Source organism: Cynocephalus volans, chromosome 7, assembly GCF_027409185.1.
Source record: "Cynocephalus volans isolate mCynVol1 chromosome 7, mCynVol1.pri, whole genome shotgun sequence".
Lineage (NCBI taxonomy): Eukaryota > Metazoa > Chordata > Mammalia > Dermoptera > Cynocephalidae > Cynocephalus > Cynocephalus volans.
In genome coordinates this window covers 96,696,613-96,716,029 of record NC_084466.1, presented here as the reverse complement: position 1 = coordinate 96,716,029, position 19,417 = coordinate 96,696,613, and the positions used below count along the sequence as shown (strand labels likewise).

The 19,417-nt window shown below is 38.1% G+C and overlaps 1 protein-coding gene across 3 annotated transcripts in view; it reads left to right on the top strand.

Moving 5' to 3' along the window:
* Window positions 1-9,600: 9,600 nt before the first annotated feature.
* Window positions 9,601-19,417, top strand: part of MCU (mitochondrial calcium uniporter) — a 201,157-nt gene continuing 191,340 nt past the window's right edge. For all 3 annotated transcript variants that reach the window (XM_063103230.1, XM_063103229.1, XM_063103228.1), the window contains exon 1: window positions 9,601-9,759. In XM_063103230.1, the coding sequence (XP_062959300.1) occupies window positions 9,613-9,759 (147 nt within the window). In that variant the 5' untranslated portion in view covers window positions 9,601-9,612. The remainder of the gene's footprint in view (window positions 9,760-19,417) is intronic.

The window sequence follows — 19,417 nt, the reverse complement described above, 5'->3', positions numbered from 1 at the left end:
ATGTTAACTAAGTAACTGAAAGGGTAAAAAGAAAACTCTAATGAATCATGAGGTAACAACTGCTGGAAGTAGCTATAACTCTGAGGGCTGAGAAAACAAAGGGAAACAGAATTATTAAAACCTAGAAACTTAGAGAAGGAGCCCTATTAACAATTGTTTATATTGAATTGTCCCAGTTCAAATAATTGGCATAATTTGTGTCTCCTGACTATACTATGACTGATAGAGTGGTTGTACCAATTTATACACCCACCAGCAACATGAGAGTCATGATTCTATTGTCATATCTCAACAAAGATAAGGGTAATATAGTGGAGGCCCTGTAACTTTCCCTACTGGGAGAAGATGGGAACGTATATTTTATTCATGCATTTATTCATTTATTCCACAAATCTCTTTGAGCACATGCTTATTTCGCACTAATTACAGTTGTCCCCCTCATTCATGATTTCACTTTCCATGGTTTCAGATACCCATGGTCAACCACAATCTGAAAATATTACGTAGAAAATTCTAGAAATAAACGAGTCATAAGTTTTAAATTGCATGCTATTCTGAGTAGGGTGATGAAATCTTGTGCTGTCCCACTCTGTCCCTTCTTCATCCCAAAAGAAAGGTGAGCACAGTCTTATTTTGAGACCATATTTACATAACTTTTATTATAGTGTATTATTATAATTATTATATTGTACTATTAGTTATTGTTGTTAATCTCTTATTGTGCCTAACTTATAAATTAAACTTTATCATAGGTATATATGTATAGAAAAAAACATAGTATATTTAGTGTTCGGCATTATCTGCAGTTTCAGGCATCCACTGGGGGTCTTGGAATGTATCACTACAGGATAAGGGGGAACTAATGTATGTACAAGGAACTGGGCCAAGTGTGCCAGCTTGCATTTTTCTGAAGTGTTAGAACTCAGCTTGGGTACTTGACACATATTGTCATTGTAATAAAATAAGAATCTTGCCGATAGATTTAAAAATTACTTCATGAACCCAGAACATTTTTGAAAAGTGAACAACCCATAGCCATGAACTATCTAAGGCCTGTGAATATCATTACCTGAAAAAGTCCTGTGCAAATGTTAAAAATGCCTTATAGATTTTATTAAGACTCGTGTTTTTATTCATTCATTCATTTACTCAAATCAAATATTTATTAAGCACATGTTAAAGGTAAAGCACATTATATGGAAACTAGTTTCTTAGGTCTTTTCTGTACACCCATCCTGGGTGGTATCATCCACTCCCATGGCTTCAGTTACCAGCTGTCTGTATGCTGATGACTCGCACATGTTTTTCTATAGCACTGCTGTCCTTCAGAGCCTTAAATTCGAATACCTGTCTGATGAATATTGTTGCTTGGATATCTCAAGGTACCTGACATACAATGATTCAAAACTTAACTCATCCTCTTCCCCCAGCTAATCTTTTCTTTCTGTGTTTCCTCTTTCAGCGTATGGCATCAGCATGCACCCAGCTGCCGAAGCAAGACACTTAGACATCTTCCTTGATTCTTCACTGTCCTTCATTCACCAGCCCACCCCCGCTGCCCCGCCATATCTTATCAATCACCAATATCTTTTATTTTAATTGACAGATAAAATTGTACATATTTATCATGTACAACATGATGTTTTGAAGTATATATACATTGTGGAATGACTAAATCTAGGTAATTAACATATGCATTACCTCATAGTTATTTTTGTGGTAAGAACACTTAACATCAGTCTCAGCATTTTTCAAGAATACAGTGTATTATTATTAACTATAGTCACCATGTTATAAAATAGAATCACCAATCCTTTTTGATTCAACTTCTTACATACAATATCTCTCAAATCAGTCTATTCTTTCCTTTCCCATTGTCAATAATATAACCTATATGACTGGTATTTCTTACCTAGATCTCATAATTCATTTCCCCACCTTCAGTCTTTCCAGACTCCAATCTAATCTCTCTTATTTGTAAAACCCTTCAAGACTTCCCTTTGTTCTTTGGGTAAAGTCTATATTCCTTAATATGGATTATAAGATCCTATGAAACCTGCTCCTGTTGCCTCTCTGGTGTCACATCTCACTACTCTGTCTGACATTTACACCTACTATCAGCACCTCACTCTAACCAACCTACACCTACTAAACTTTTTTTTTTTTTTTGTCGTTTTTTCGTGACCGGCACTCAGCCAGTGAGTGCACCGATCAGATCCCGCGGCGGGAGCGTCGCCGCGCTCCCAGCGCAGCACTCTACTGAGTGCGCCACGGGCTCGGCCCCCTACTAAACTTTTTAATCTCATCAAATACTGCTTCCTGGGAGGTTCCTTTCCAGGTCTGGATTAAGTGCCCTCATATAATGCTCTCCTGCTTTGCATCTCTTATTACAGTCTACTTTGGTATCAGTGGGGGATTTCTTTCAGGACCCCTTGTGATTACCAAAATCCACATATGCTCAAGTCCCTGACATAAAATGGCATAGTATTTGCATATAACCTATGCATATCCTCCCATACACTTTAAATCATCTCTAGATTACTTATAATACCTAATACAATGACCTAAATGTCACTTCATTTGCTTGGATTCAATGTAGTACTTGGCTCATGGAAAATTCTTTTGCTTTTTGGAACTTTGTGAAATTTTTTTTTCTGAATATTTTTGATCCACAGTTGGCTGAATCCACTGATGCGGAAGGCCAATTGTATGTGTATATGGTAAGCTTGGTCAGGCCATAGCCTTTAGTTTGTTAGCTGCAGTAACTCAACCAACAAGTCACATCATTAGTTAAAATAATGAATAAATTTCTTGGAACTCAGGGATAGCCATTACTGCAGCTGCTGAAGAATTCTTTTATTAAATTTAAGAAATATTTCAGATGCTTTTAATAGATGTCTGGGCACAATGTAGTTATAGCTGACACACTTGGAATTGTGTATAAAGCCAAAGTCAGTCTTATTTATTCAGATGCTGTTAGCGAGCTATTGTTTGTGATGAATATGTGTTAAAAGTTTATCTGCCAAGATGGAACAAAGATTGAGAATTACTTTCCTAAAGGATGCATTCCAGAAATGACTAACTAGGGTTTTACTTTCCAAAATTGGTCTGCTCACTATTAGCCTATATATAAAATTTGATTCAACAGGATTCATTCATTTCCCAGGACTGTATCTGGGAGTAAGACCCATGTTGGCAAACAAGAAGTTGTTGATGTTTTAAACATAAAATTTGATAAGAAAGCAGCAAAGACTAGTTTTAAAAGAACTATCAAATCTTTAAAATTTTTCTCAAATCCTCTTAGACTAGTTCTATATTATGGGAAGTAATAATAATGGTATTTCCAAATTAACTCCAAATTCTTGGTTAGGACCATTTCACATGTTAACTTAGGTTAATAATTTAGTGGTATTATGTGAAAATTTTCTCTTCTTTAACAAAATGTTTTGATTGAATAGATAATAGGCCTAATTGCTTCAGGGCCTTAAAGCATCTATAGAAGCTGTAAACCCTGCTTAAATTTTAACAAACCTATTAATTGAGTTATTCCCTCTGATACTGGATAACCCAAAGGGCTCTGTTTCAACCTAATACAGTATATACATCTTAGCAAAGCAAGGCATGAAGATAGTAACTTAATGTCATAATTCTCTGAGACTGAAATTTAGTTTATAGTCCAGGCAGTGAAATAGTTCCAATATGCTTAAATAGAATTGTATTCTACTACACATTGACAGCAAAAAATTACAATTTCTTCAGGTCTTAGTAATATTATTAGATGGGGTGATTTTTACATTGGTAATATGTTTTAAATTTGTGTTATGTAAATACCTCGAGATAACTCAAGGGATCTTTCATTCTTTTGAGTGACACATAAATTTTGGACTACAAAATTATGGGAAGAATTGATTCCATTTCAAGGTCAGGGTTAGGATGGTTAAGTGAGTATTTTGGAAAAAGAAATACACAGTATAGGGAATGCAAATTTTGGGAAATTTCTCCTAGCATATATTGCTTGGCACCTACTAGGCATTCAATATATTTTTCGTGACCGACTAACTAAATTATACTCATCCAGGTCTTGTCCCCTACTCTTATCCCAACTCTCAATTAATTCTGAAGTAATTCTTTTTTGAGCTTCCACCCAAGTTTTAGATGACTTTGCTCCCAGGTTTTGGCAGATGGAATTGCTTTTAAAGTGCCTAATTAAGAATGATTTGTTAGTGATTCTTATCACTGAATAATTTCTTTTCCTTTTCGTTCTTTTAAGATGTCTTTACACTTTCCAAGTCTCATACTGTTTCTTATTCCTTACGCTAGTTGTTATTAAATAAAAAAAATAACAAAACTTTTTTTTCTCTCTGCCTTTTGATAAATGTGACCCCTTCTGTCATCCTTTCCTTGATCCTTTCCAAATCAACAGTGGTTGCCATAGGTGATGGCTGAGAGACAAGATGCCAAGTGCAATGGCTAAGTTTAAAGAGCAGTGTTCACACCTGTTGTTAACTGGCAATGACCAAGCTCCCGCCCACAGTTTTCTCCACCCCTTGCCTCTCACCAAGTGCATACCATAGCCCAGACTCCTTATGTGTTCATGTGTAAATAAGTACTGATGAAAGATTATATATGTGCAATATATCAAAATTGAGAACAAATATAGCATTTTGACAGTAAATTCGTTTAGTTTTAGAGGAGCTGAAATTTGGGCAAAACCCAGTATAATATGTGTCTGACCTTGAAATAAGCAGACTAATGTGGCTATTCATCTGATGAATTTTTGAACACTATTAAGGGCTATTTCACCCCAAAATAATTTTTTTAGACCTGCCATACTTTGTGAAATTCTTTTAGATATCAGCATTGGAAGCTCTTGTAAATGTAAGTGTTGTGTAAAAGAGGCAATATAAGAAATAATTGAAATAATCTAGAGTTAGCTTCAATTAATTTGCCAGATGGGCAACTCGAACCTGGAAGAGCTCTGTAGGATAAAAATAACAACACAAATAATTCTGATACAAACTAAACATGGAATAGTGAGAGAAGGGGACTGTAAACCAGCCAGCCAAATTAGACTGATAGAATAGGTCTAGTAATCAAGGGATGTGACAGACTTCACAGTCACATTAGCTCAGATCCCGTGATAGAAAGTCAGACAGCACGTTATGAGAGTGTGCAAGAGGGAGAGTTTAATTTTATTTGGACATTTACTCTTAGAGGAGTCTGAGCTGATATTCAAAAGAAGAGTAGGACAGGTGGCTGTATGGACAGCAGGAGCACAGAGTTGGAAGTTGGCAGTTTCAGGGCATGTTCAGGGTATGGAGAGTAGATATCTGGGGAAAAGATTGCTGAAAGAGAGGAGCCACTTTACCGATTTGGACTTTTGTTACAGTTCAGCTTTGTCAGAGGAAGTTCTTATGATCTTTTGGCACTTTGGAATACTCTAGAATGTACGGTGTGGGGTTCAATAAAAATCTGAGCTGAATTTCTATGTACTTAGGAGGTGTGGTTTGAGTGCAAAATTAGTGTCCCGCCCCTTTGAATCACTTCAGACAGAGACAAAAGACTTCCTAGATCCAAAAGTCTGTTAAATAGCAAAGGCTATAGAAGGCCACAAGCAAACCCAACACAAAAAGGACAGCTGTAAAGTTTGCTTCCAACTGCTCATGAGAAACATGAGCAAAGACAATCCTATTTGAACAAGGCCTGCGCTTGTCGACTCATTTTTTTCCTGGAGTTCTGCTCTTGACAGAAAAAAACCTTGTAGATTGGGTGTTCCTTACCTAAAAGAATGTTAGATTATAGGATCACTGAGCTGTAAAATTAATATGCAGTTGGTCATCCTTTGGAGACCAGGACACGAGCCTCTTGCCACACAAAAATTTTTAGAGGGAGTACGTATATCTCTGATCTAGAGTGGGGTTGCAGTCTTTGTTAGAGTAGTAGGAGAAGTGGGAGAAAGTTGGAGGAAGAAGAGAAAAACAATTAGGAAGGAAAAATGTGTGTGTGTGTGTGTGTGTGTGTGTGTGTGTGTGTGTGTGTGTGTAATGAGGTAAGAATAGATATTGATATAGGCAGGAAAAGGTATAGCCCTTCTCAGGTACATTGACTAGAAATATTTATGATCCAGAGAAGCTGACAGAAAAGATTACAGAAATGAGAAAGTCGTGGGAAAGTGAGTGGTAGTGATGGGAGATGACTCCAGATGGGGAGGTGTAGAGAAATGGGAATAAGGAAAAAGGACATTTGGAAAAAGAGCGAAGCAAAAATAGCCAGCAAACAGGTCTAGGCTGTGGTTCATGATAAATATCTAAAGGCTAAACCCTTTCCTTTTGCCTTCCCTCTCTGTATACTTTTTCCTGATCTTTAAGAACTGCTGATCTCACTTGGATAATAATTCACATTATCGGTAAACCTTGAAACACAGCTCTCAGACCTCTAAACAGATTCCATTCATGCTGTCTTGCTTGTGTCGATGAACCATGTGCATCACCTACCCTACTTATTCTGGAATGCTTAGGCAAATACTCCACTGAGTTGAGTCATGCTTGTAAGCTGCCTTCAGTGTACATTTTAATAGGGAACCTAGTTAAGGTTTCATGCTCCAGGAAATCTCTTCTGATTAGTTTTAGCTTAAAAAAAGACCAACCTGTTTTTAAGGATTGGCACATAAAACAATTTTGCAGCCATGTAGGTTTTAGTGACCATATTTTTATAATAATAAAAACTAATATGCAGGTGGGAACAATTTAAACCACTCAGAAGGGTTTCCAGAGGTAACATGTTTTCCTATTCTTCCAGAAATCACTATCAATTTATCTATCTACCTAAATTATATATTTTTATGTATATGTATATATATATATATTACTTTGAAAAGGATCAACCATACTGTATTTCTGTTTTATTATTTTTTTAAAAGTATAGATAGGATAATTAATTTTTTAAATGGTTGAATAATATTCTGTTATATGGCTAGTTTCTAATCTATTTAACCAATTTCCTAGTGGAAAATATTGAGGTTTCCTTCAACTTCTTACAAAAGTAATGATTTAAAAAAATTTTTTTTGTTTACTTTGCTATCCTATATAAACATAATATCTTTGATCAGTACAGTCTCTGGCACATAGCAGGTATTCAATGAATGTTAATTCCCTCTATACACACACACACACACACACACACACACACACACACGCACACACACATTGTTGTAGATTGGATGCCCCCCCCAACCTCATTGAGCCTTAATCCCCACTGTGACTGTTGGGAGGGTGGGAAATCCCATTATGGTAATTGAAAGGTGGGACCTTGAAGAGGTGATTAGATTGTAGGACCATGCTGTAGTGAATGGATTAATAATGGTGATCAGGGGTGTAGTTCTGAGGGATTTAAAAGGAGAGCAGATGAGGTGGTGATTGGTCTCTCGCTCTCTCTGCTCTGCCATTTTCTGCCACATGAGACTCTTGGGTCACTATCACCATCACCAAGGCCTTTACCAGATATGTTCCCTGGGCTTTGGACTTCCCAGCCTCCAAAACTGTAAGCAATACATTTTGTTTTCTTATAAATCACCCAGTTCCAGGTAATTTTGTTATAAGCAACAGAAATGGACTAATACACACATACATAATTTGGGGGGATAGGAGAATGACTTTCTGTTGAGCTGTCTATACTTTCTCCTTATTGGGTTTGGTCAGCCAACGCATATGAGATATGTCCTTTGCAGTTTTGGAAAAGCTTTTTTCTGTGAGGAGATAATTTTCATTTATTTAGATTATTAGAACCCAGTTTAGTTAGTGAATCCTCAAATTACACAGCCTATGTCTGGTGCATCAGTGGTTTCATCTTGGTAGATAAAAGGTGACACATTTGGATAAATAGGAAGGAAGCTTTTGGTACAACAACTATTTACTGTGGTATTTTTACAAATGCGCAGGACTAAATTTCAGTACTGCAGGATGCACATCTAACTTTTATGCTTGGAAAAATAGAGGAAAGAGAATTCCAGTAAAATTTCTCAAAGTGTAAGGTGAAGATGGAGGGAACAATCCTGATTCATCACCACAGCTTTGGTGAAGGCACAGAAAATAAAAACAAAACTAAAATCCACGGTGATCTTAGTAAGGTGTGAAGTGGTGAGAGAAAAGAACATGGCATAGCATGGGTAAATATATAAAATGCAGTTGGGATAAATATAGGTGGATGGAAAATGATTGTTAGAGAAGTTGCTCCAGGACTGTCATGGATTTCCAAGTAGGGAGATTACTATGTGCAGCTGTTGAATGGGTGTGGGGGGGGGCATTCCCGAGATCTCGGGTTACACTCGTTGGGCAATAAAGCTGTTTGAGTGAGCGGCATAATTGTAGAAGCCAATCATTTTTCTATTCTGGGGTGGGGTGTGAGGATTAAAGAAACCGAAAGCTCCACTTCATTATTTAGCTATTCTTGGCCAAGAAAGTATCATTTTAGTCAAACTTTAAAGAACATTATTAGAACACGTGATAAAATTTTCTGGTTTTGTTTTGTCAGCTAAGACTACACTACAAAGATGTTTCTAAAATTTAGAATAATACTTATATTTTCTTTCCAAACTGTTTTATGCTCCAGATTTTAAAAGAAGGGTAATAATTAACCAGCTCATAACATAAACAGATAGCAAGGAAATCCTCTTCTAAGGAAATTCAAGAACCCCAAATCTTCTGACTTGCACAGTATTCAGTGAACCCTCATTAAGAGCTTGTTTCTTGTGGAAAGAAGAATTTTTCAAGAGAAAGTGATTAAGAGTTATTCCAAAATGTATTCTAATAGCTATTTAGCAAAATATGAAACTTCTTTTAAAAACCTTACATGATTTTTTTATTACATTATTAACTTGTTCTATTTCTGTAATTCATAAATGCACACAAGGTCAAATATGGTAAGAAAATAGAGAGGGCTGCCTCTGAATATCAGTATAAAGGTGCTGTAAAAATGAATTGGGCATTTGAAATGTAGGCAAGTCTGTTAATTCACTCTGATGGCATGCACGCATTCCGAGACTTTGATATTGCAGTTGTTCTGTTCCTCCTATGCTATGCTCCACATCACAGTTAATAGATCACTCCATGATGTAGAGTTAACTTCAGCATATCCAAATACTATCCGTTATGAACGATGACTCTGGGCGTGTCGTTGGGAGTTACAGCATATCTAGCTAATGGTTATTAATTTTGGTGTCTATTTTGCTAACTTAGAACACTCAGAACTCAACTTAGAACAAATCTGTGCACAAGTACCTATTTCCCCAGTTACCATTATCACAGCTCTGTCCGTGGTGAAGGTGAGCCGAATCGAACAAGTCATCTCTATTGCTGCTATTTTGAGGGGCTTGAGTGCCAATTACCGTTCCCTAGAATTTGCCCGTAGTTAACTGTGTCCCACAATAGGTAACTCTAGAAGTGACAGACAGCCTCAAGTGTGGTTCTCCCGCCTGTCGATTGGGCCTTGCAGGAAGCCCCGCCTCGTCAACTCAGCTCAGGGCGGCAGTTGGCCCGGCGTCGGTGAGTGGCGGATCTTAGCTCCGCCCCGGCCGTCCGCGGCGCTCCCTGGGTCGGCGCCGTTTCCAGTTGAGAGATGGCGGCCGCTGCAGGTAGACCGCTGCTGCTGCTCCTCTCCTCCCGGGGCGGCGGCGGGGGCGGCGGCGGCTGCGGGGCGCTGACTGCCGGCTGCTTCCCTGGGTTGGGCGTCAGCCGCCACCGGCAGCAGCAGCACCACCGGACGGTGAGCGAGCGCGCCCGGCGGCTCCGGGGAGGGCGGGGCGGCGCTGGTGTGTGGGAGCCGCGGGTGGGCAGGCCGCCGGGGCAGCGGGCGACTTACCTCAACTCCCGGCCGCTCCGGAGGTTGCCGGGCACCGAGGAGCCGCCGTGCCCTTCAGGCGCCTGCGGCGGCGACCAGGAAGGGAGGGAGGGCCGAAGGAAGCCGAGAGGAGGAGGAGGGGCGACGGCGGGGATGTTCCCGCAGGACCGGGGACACCGGGGCGTGGAAGGGACTGAACTTGAACCTCTCCCTGACCCGCCTCCGAGCTCGATCCCTCTCTCCTTCTTTCTTAACAGCTCTACCCCTGTGCTCCTGAACGGGTCCCCATGCAGGTTGTCCCCTTTCCTCCTCCTCCGGGCGGGTTGGGGTATCCTGAGTTGCCGCGGCTGCCTCATGTATGTGTGAGGAGAGTGGCAGTGCCATGCTGCTAGGAACTGTCCCCGGAGAGCAACCCAGGACCCCAGCGGGGCCGCTCCCTAGTCCTCCCTCGGCCCTCCGGGAAGGAGCAAAAAGGAAAATCAAACTTTATCCCCCTCTGTGACTTCCTGCGTGTGTATGTCCACGGGGAACCAGCTCGTTCGAGGTGGATGCTGCATTGCTTCAGGAGGCAAGCTCCATTCCCTCGAGTCCTTAAGGGTCCTTGGTGGTCCTGTTGGAGGGCTGATTGGTTGATAAGCTTGTTCATGTGTGCCTAAGAAGGAAGGATGGTCAACAGGCACAGGAGAAGCAAATACGACAAGTTGCTCACAGAGGCAGAGATTTGGTGGTTGTGTTAACCAGTTATTGCTGGGTTTCATTGGCTGGCAATGAAAGGGAGTTTCGTTTTGAGCAGCCTTGGGGTGTGTGTGTGTAAGCTCTTTTTTCACTTGCAAGAGATCAACTTGCCATAGAGTTCTCGACCTAACAAGTCAGAAGGCTGCCTTCCTTTGGACTTTGTAGACCCATATGTGTTGGTCTCTGACCAATTCTGGGAGAAAGAGTGTAGGTTCTATTTCCTAGGGCTAAGTTGGAGGATCACTGTAGACAGCCTATTAGGAGAAACTAGTACTTTCACTCACCAACAAACACATCACCTGTCTTGTTCTGATCAGGTAGCTCTTAAGAGGAAACTGAACTGGAGGTTTTCAGAGGGGATACTTCGAGACAATGACAGCATAAAATTAAGTGTCTGACAGAGCTATGAAAAGAACTAATGCTCTACAAATGCAAGATTGTATTATTATTATTAGTCATAGGTATGGACCCTATCCTCATTCTTGAGACAAAATTGTATTTCTTCATATTTGGCATATTGGCATATTGCTTTGCTGTGAAGCTTTTGGGTGAGAGCCAAGCTTTTCCACAGTTCACTTGAGATTCGCATGTTTCATAGCCTCCAGTTATGTGTTTTGTTCTCTTAAAAACATAAGGCCACCCAGAAATCTGATTACATTCCCCTATCCCCAAACTATTTAAAGACATCCCAAGTTGTTCTTATCTCTGTATTTTGATAAGATGTCTTCTAACTTTGCACAGTTTCTTTTTAAGACTAGTTGTGGTTTTCATTTAGCATTTTAAAATTTGTGCCTTGTATATTTTCTACTATGCAAATCCGTCAGGCTGTGTCTTCCTTGAGGGGATACTTCATAAAAGTGTTCTCTTGCTATTCCAGGGTGGGTAAAAGTGATGAGCTGACTTTGTAATTGAAAGCACAATTAAAATGAAATGTTATTTCTGAAGGGCAGATGTGTTATGGGAATGGTGACTTGTAAATGAACTTAGAATTTTAAGATTTTGAAATAAGTTGAACTTGATTATTTAAAATACGTAAACAGATTTTTTTCCATGATTGCTCTGAAATCATCATGTATATAGCTGTCTCGATCTGACATTCTGTGATTCCTCATAAGACATTCAATTTGAAAGGTATCTCTTAGAGAGTCAATTTAACTCAATATTTTATGACTGAAATTGAGGCTCAGAAAAGGAAGAGACTTGGCCAGTGTTGCACAGCTAATATGTAACAATTTTAGGATTCCCACCCATCCTGGATATTCTGACCCCCTTATTGTGTTCTTTTTATTGTAAAGTGCAAATGCTCCTTTACATCTCTTTCCTCCCTTATAAAATTAACTATCGTTTGTTTGGAAAATGTTGGTATTTCAAAACCCCATGAATGGGAATTCTTCTGTAAGTAGATGTTGATTTGAGACACATAGTTAGGTGATTATGGGAACAAACAACTTTCCAGAAAGAATAGATGTTCTTACAAAGGTCCCTGAAAGACACTTAAGGTTGAATCTCGCATGGGAGACATCCTGTGTGTGTGCAGCAGATGGCAGTCTGCATTGGACTGGATCACAAGTCCAGCTTGTACCCTTTTCTGCTGTAGTAGGTATAGTAAATTAGAGCCAAGGGGGCATAACCAGTTAGTACTGTTTAATTTTTTGCTTAAGAAATCATCTTTTCCGATTTCGGAGAATGAGTCCAAAGCAATACAGTAGTTCAGCTAACTGCTAAGTACAATTGTGAAATTATAAACATAACCTCCTCCCCCATTCAAACATCATTCAACTGAGTAAATAGGAGTAAATGTGCAGGGGCTTAGTCAATATTTTTAGCCATCTAATGTAATTTTTCCTTTCTCTTTAGCTTGTGACTGTAACTAAGACTGATGTAAAATGTTTGTTGCATGCCTTTCTGTATGGTTAATGAAGGTGGCTGCTATTTTCAAAGATGATTTCTTTGGAGGGAAACTGCCTTTCATCCTTTGCTAAATCAAACTGTCTCATCTCTGATTATGACAGGCTGGCCGTTGGCATTTCCTAGGGGTCAACGGCTATGCTGAATTACTAAATCTCTTACTTAAGTCTGTCATTGAACTGTTACGGTTTGTGGCTGTACTTCTCCACACATTGCAGTTCTTTGGCTGTGATATCGTTTCAGCTTAACGTAAAAGTTTTAACAAAGGTCACTTCTCTACCTGACACAGAGGCAAGTCCTAATTCTTTGTGTTCCTCCTGGTCTGGCCCAAACTTACTTTGCCAAAACCACCTCAGCACATATACAGTCACTGTACTTAAGCCAGTCTCTGTACTGTCCCAAATGTCTCTTACATCCATACTAAATGTTTATGCAGTTTTTGTTGCTGATTTTCAGCCTTAATCACCCCTAATCACTCCTCTAAGGTTCATTTCAGGTTAGAAGCTATGGCCTGCAACTCCTTTTGAATTTAACATCCTTACTTTACAGATGAGGAAACAGACCTAATGAAAATGGGGGGAAGTGACTTGTTAAGTTATGTTTGTGGTTAATAACAGACCTGGAATTAAAATTCCTCTAAATGGAGGTCGATTCAAGAAATCCTAGTCTAAATCTTAATTTGTGTGATTCCTGCCTCTTAATCCCTTTCCCTTGTTCTATTCTGTCCTCTCTAAATTCTAATAGGATTTATTATCTTCAGGACACAGATTGACACTGACTTCTTTTGTTCTCTAAATGTTTCATTTGTTCCTTATCTTACTGGAGAGATAAGGCAAAGGTGTATATCTTATAACCTTTGTGTCTGTCATAGAATCCAGCACAGTACTAGGTACATAGGTGGCACTCAGAAAAGCATTAATTGGATATGAACCCTTTTGTCTGCTTACCAGGGAAAGGTACCCTCTTTCTTCCCTACCTCCTCCCAACTCCTGGTTTGACTTGTTTAGTAGCCTGTTGCTTAGGTAGCCACATATGGGTAATTGCTTTGAGCATGGTATTGCCAGTGCTGTCTTTGGTTGTATATTACACTTTTTTATAGTGTAATGTGATGGAAAGAGTTGGATTAGCTCCTCAGTGGTCACTAACTTTCTGTTCATAACCAGCAAAAGTATGATAAAGTATGATAGTTACCCAAATTATTATAGATATATGCTTGAATCAGATTCCAAATTTGTTGTTGTTTTATTCTACTATAATAAGATTTTGAGGGTTCTGGATAAATATGTTTAGAACAGACTTGTTTTTAAGGAAGCAACCATCCTTTTATTCATCTTAACATTTTGCTTATTTTGAAATCCATAAAATATTTGAATGAACTTGGATTTATTCAACAGATTCTATTTGAACTTTTCCAAGTCTTGAGGGGCTCTATTTTATGCTTTATGGAACTCTTTTCTCCAGGAGGAAATCTAAATAGAAAATGCAGTGTCAAGAATGATGTAAGTAAAAGACAATAAATTGATAACGAAATTAGTTTTTGTTTTGGGCTGCCCCATGTTTGAAGTTGTAATCAACAAGTGGTAATGGTCTTTTCCTTGATACCGTAATGGTCATTTCCTTGATACCGTTGTCTGAGTAACTGGTGGGATGTTGTTTTTTATTTCTTTTTACATTCAGGCTTTGCACACCTATAGGTTTTTCACAAATTACTGTTCTTTTTTTTTGTGATTAATTACCTTTTCATATCTTTGGATAGGTATTCAGTATGGAGTCTCAGGCTTTGAATCCTTTACTCTTTATTTGTTTGATTAATGCCCTACTATGGCTCATGTATACATCAGAATTAGTAGAATAACATGATATTGGAAAACTAAGATGTTGCCATGGAAGACATGTACATTAAAGAATCTTAGAATTTATAGAGCTCAAAAATACCTTATATTAAGGAAATGAGTGCAAGAGTAGTGAAATGGCTTTTTACTTAATAGCCCAGCAAGTTAATGCAGAGCTGAAAATGGATCACACGTCTTCTGATTTTCTTATTCAGTTCTTTTCCTACTAAGTCACATAATTCTGTTTCATTTTAAAAACTATTGAGACTGGTTTTTAAACATGAGTTAGGCTCATATTCTTACAATAAGTACCTAAACTCAAACTCAGTCTTGAATAATTACTCTCTGATTTAGATTAACCTTGATAACACTTGTTAAAAAACCTGTCCTCTGTAGGTTGAACACAAAAGGGAAACAATCTTTATTTCGTTGCACTATGTTAAATGCAGTGAGACAGCCTGTGCAAAAATGAAAGTTGACTTTAAACAAATTAATTTTAATAAATTTAGTGAATTATTGGCCCATACACTGTGTATAGGCTTGAATCTTTTATATTGATAAAACTATAACATGGTAAATCACAGGTCTAATAGTATGGTAAAGCTGAAGTTTTTCTAATGCTGTTCTGGAATAATTGGATAATATGACATTGGATTTTGACATTTCTCAAAAATAAGAGCCTTTTCCAAAGGTTCTTTAATGACATTAATAGTATTTATTAATTTAGAGAGTGGGGTGTTTACCTTTCATGCTTTGTTACTAAAATTTTCAGTTTTTACATTTTTTTTTTTGTTATTTATCGTTTGGGGAATACATGCAATAATCATCGGAAAAGTGCTGAGGAGCCCATTAAGTATATGAGACTGTCCCCAGGACAGTTAGAAATGTACAGTCCTGAACTGTAGTGCCTTATAGGTAACACAACCTTTAAACTTTTTTTTTTTGCCTTCCAAGACATAAGTAAGAAGACTGTGCTTCTTACTTATCTTTAGTAAGTGGTGTTACAGGACGTTTAAGAGTGTTAATGTCTGCTTTAAATTTAGTTCAGAGGAAGTTAATGCAACTGATAATTTGTCATAGAGAGCAAATAGGTTAGCTTGAACAACCTGACCTCTATAGATAAAGGAGTAGATTTAGGAAAAAGCACCTAAGATGTGAGGGCATTGTTACTTCATTTAATTCTCACCATAACCCTGTGAGAGGTATTATTATCCCAGTTTTATAGATGAGAAAATTGAAGGTGAGACAGGTTCACTTCCTTCTAAGTGTCATAAATTGTTTTAGTGCTAGGAATGCAAAGATGGACAAAACAAATGTTTTGGATTTAAGCCTAGGTCTAATTAGAATTAAAGCCGTAGCGTGCTGGGTGTCAGTGTGGGTCCTCCTTCCTCTTTATCTTCTGCTCCTTCAGTCGTATTCCTTTCTCAAGCATCTGCTGAAGTCTTCTTCCAAGAGATCTCACCATCCGTCTCACTGACTGTATATCTTAAGTCTCTTCCCCCACTCTCCACTCCATGTATTGCCTGATAGGGATCTATGGTATTTGCCTCCTAGGAATCTTGGTAATTTAGTTTGGAATTCTAAATGTCTCACCCAGTAAACCTTGGTAAGTATTGCTTCTGTACTAGATGCTTTTATAACATTCTCTAGTGTACTCTACAATTCTTCAGGCAAAATACTCCCATTGTACAGATGGAAAATGAAGACCTAGAAAGGTTAAATAACGTGGGGTCATTTCGAAAATAACTATGGAACGCCTACTTATTGTGAGGCACTGTGCTGGGCATGGGGAGAGACAGATGCCTTTGTGGTGGTCCTAAAAGAGTTCACAGTCTGGCCAGGAGATACTGTACAAACAGACTGTAATTGGCTGTGCTTTTTTTTTCTTGTGAATTTTCAGTGGGAGCACTTAGACCTACCTGTGAGAGCTGGGGAAGGCTTCACAGAATAGGCCTTGCTTGAGCTGAAACATGTGGAAATATAGTGTTTGAGCGACTGGAAAGGTGTGGTTGGCATTCCAGGCAGCACCAGGCATTCCAGCAGCAGTATGAGGGAATAAGATGTATTTGAGAATCAACTGGTAATTTGTTACAACTGGAGTATGGGCAAGGATAGCTGGATATTAGGCTGGGCAATAGTAGTGATACCATTGACAATTAATATTTATCTAGTACACTGTGTGCCAAGCACTTTACATAGATTATCTCACTTAATTTTTGTGATACCCTGTGATGTAGGTACTGTTGTTATCCTTGTTTTACTGGTAGTAAAACTGAGTTACTTGGATTGGTTAGGTGATTTGCAAAAAGTTCATGAAACAATATTTTTTTTTTACTACGTATGAGGCATACGTGGTTTCTGTTCTGTTTCATTAGAGAAATGCTGGTTGAGACCTATCTAAACTGATTTTACAATGTAAGCCACAGTTTGAAAAAATACTGCTTGTCAATAGGTGAGCCTCTTAAGAATTTAGGTTTGTGCTTTTAGGTGGGTCACATTGGCAGCAGTGTGAAGGCTGGGTGGAGGATGGGACCAGAGAGGCAGAGAGACTGACCATTAAGGGGCATTTCAACGGAACAGACAAGAAATGCCTGAACTAGGACAGTAGCGTTGGGCATGGAGAGGAGAGAGATTTAGGAAGTAGAATTGATAGAACTTGGTGATTGGATGTGGACTATTACTTAGCTAGTACCAGGTAGAAAAGCAATTCAATTCAAGGTCTGTCTGACTTTATTACTCAGGCACTGGAACTTGATTTCTTGATCTTCTATGAGTATTACTTTTTATTGTCATGTTAAACATGCTTCTTTGCTGTCATTTCTGTGCCTTTAAGTTTGTATTGAAAATGTGCTAATCTGCTTAAATTATTTTTAAGTGACTTTTAAATTTATGTATCAAATCAGATGCCTATCTTATTCTCATGTGCTTGCCTCCTCTCCCCTCCACCACAGAATTTGGAAGATTTGAACAGCAATACAAAAAGGTACACAGCATGATAAGCATCTCAGCAAAGCTTTGTTGAAAGAGTGTATTCTGTCTATTATACTTTTCCAAAACTTTATGTAGTAACTCTTAATATTATGTTTATTAATTAGAGGAATACTTCTGAGTATTCTTTTTCTTTGACTTTATTCTTTTTAACGTTCCGTTTTTGTAATATATGAGATGGTAAAGAGCTCTTTAATGGCCTAATTTAACTGTGATTCCCTTTAGGGAATACTGAACATTGTATGATGGTCTTATCTTTTTTTTTTTCTTTTCCTTAAGCATGAAACTTTTTCTTAGTAAAATTTTAGCAACCTTCCTTTCCACATTAGAAATGTAGACATATGAGATTTCTACTGCTTCTGCCACCCCAGTTTCTCAAGGGGTATAAAAATAAAAATATATAATTATAACAAATTATTTGGAGTGATTCTCTAGCCGTTTAATTGACTGGGTACCTTACTGGATTGCTTTATTTAGAAAGCACACATTCTTTTGGTGTTGTAGGTATTATAATACAAAACTGTCTATTTCTTTGATAACTATATGATTTTTTAGAGCTTTTACAATATCTGCTCTACCAGAAGAGATTTTATTTGCAAGGTTGTTGGTGAGCCTTTTTAAATCTTATGGGAACAAAGGATTGCTGTACCATCACAGAATATTTTTATTAGTTTTCTGAAATAGTTAAATGAAGTGGTAGTGGCATGTATGTCTCCCGCCAAAATAAAAGTAATTAATTGAAGAGGATTAGGTACCATGTAGTGTAATAGAGTCAGGAATCTGGGTTCTGTTTCTGTGTCTTCTGTTAACTTGATATTTGATCTTGAGCAAGTCACTTAACCTCTTTGGTCTTAATATTTTTGTCAGTTAAATAAGGATACATGATTAGGTGAACCTAAAGGGCTTCTTTAATTATGAAACATGTTTCATTTTCATATAACACCTTACAAGTAATTTTTATATTATTTCATTGTGTGGCTTGTATAAAATCTTAAATGTAGGTATCGTATATTTGTTTATTCTCACAAGGATCAAGAGCTTGAAGTGAAGAAAGACAGCCTTCCAGTTCCTTTTCAGGACTGTTTTAATGATTACTGCTGACATCGTGATGAACAATTTACCCTGTGTTCCCCTTAAACAGTTCATTATGCCTTTAGTCCTATCTTTCTCCTTTGTTGTCTTTTCTCCAATCCAGACTGCTGAGGGAGTGGAGAAAAGGTACCTATGTGGTGGGGAGCCCGGATAGTTGCGGAGTTGGGAGAAGGAAAAAAGCAGTTACGGTTGAAGTGTTGAAGTAAGGTGGAACTGTATCAGTTATTTATTAATTCTGAGTGTTTCCTGTTGGCCTGAAACAGAAAATCTTTGTTTTTCTTTGTAGTAACACTGTAGAAATCCCAAGAGTGAAAACCTTAGCAAGCAATTAGTTGCCCATAAACTGTCTATAGGCAACTAGTTGCCCATAAATTCTTCTAGCTCTATTAACTGAGCCTAGTACAGTGTCAATAACAGAGATTCAGACAGTGTTGGATGAATGTCAGTGAGTTAAACAATCCTAGTGACCGTTATCTAAATCCTTCAACCCTGTGTGTAACACAGCTGTAGATCATCTTGTTCTCTGTGCCTCAAACTACAGTGATGGGAATTATAGAAATGTCAAGAAAGTATGACTTCTCTGTAATTCATGTAGCAGCTAATAATTTTAAAACAGTTCACAGATTGTGCTGAAACAAGCAGGACTAGATAAAATGCTAAGTAAAAATAGTAATGGAATAAGTTTGTAGAGCTGTTATGTTAAAAGTAATTTAAGAAATTGATACTATGACATCTACCTGACATGGTGAGCAATGCCAGACACTGCGGAAGAAAGAAGGGAACTATTTGAAAGAGGTACTGCCAACTCTAGATTCCTTACCTATATATATTTCCAAAGATGACAGATTTTTGGAGATGTTTATTTTGGAACTAATCTTCTATATTTCCATTCTGCCCCCACTGTATCCCGTATCTTCCAGAATTTTGCTAGCTGCCATGAAGCAGGGCTGTGGCAAGTGGCCAAGTGTGATAAAAACCTATTTTTCATTTTAAAACTGAGTAGAGATGTCAGGATACTGTAAAGTAGT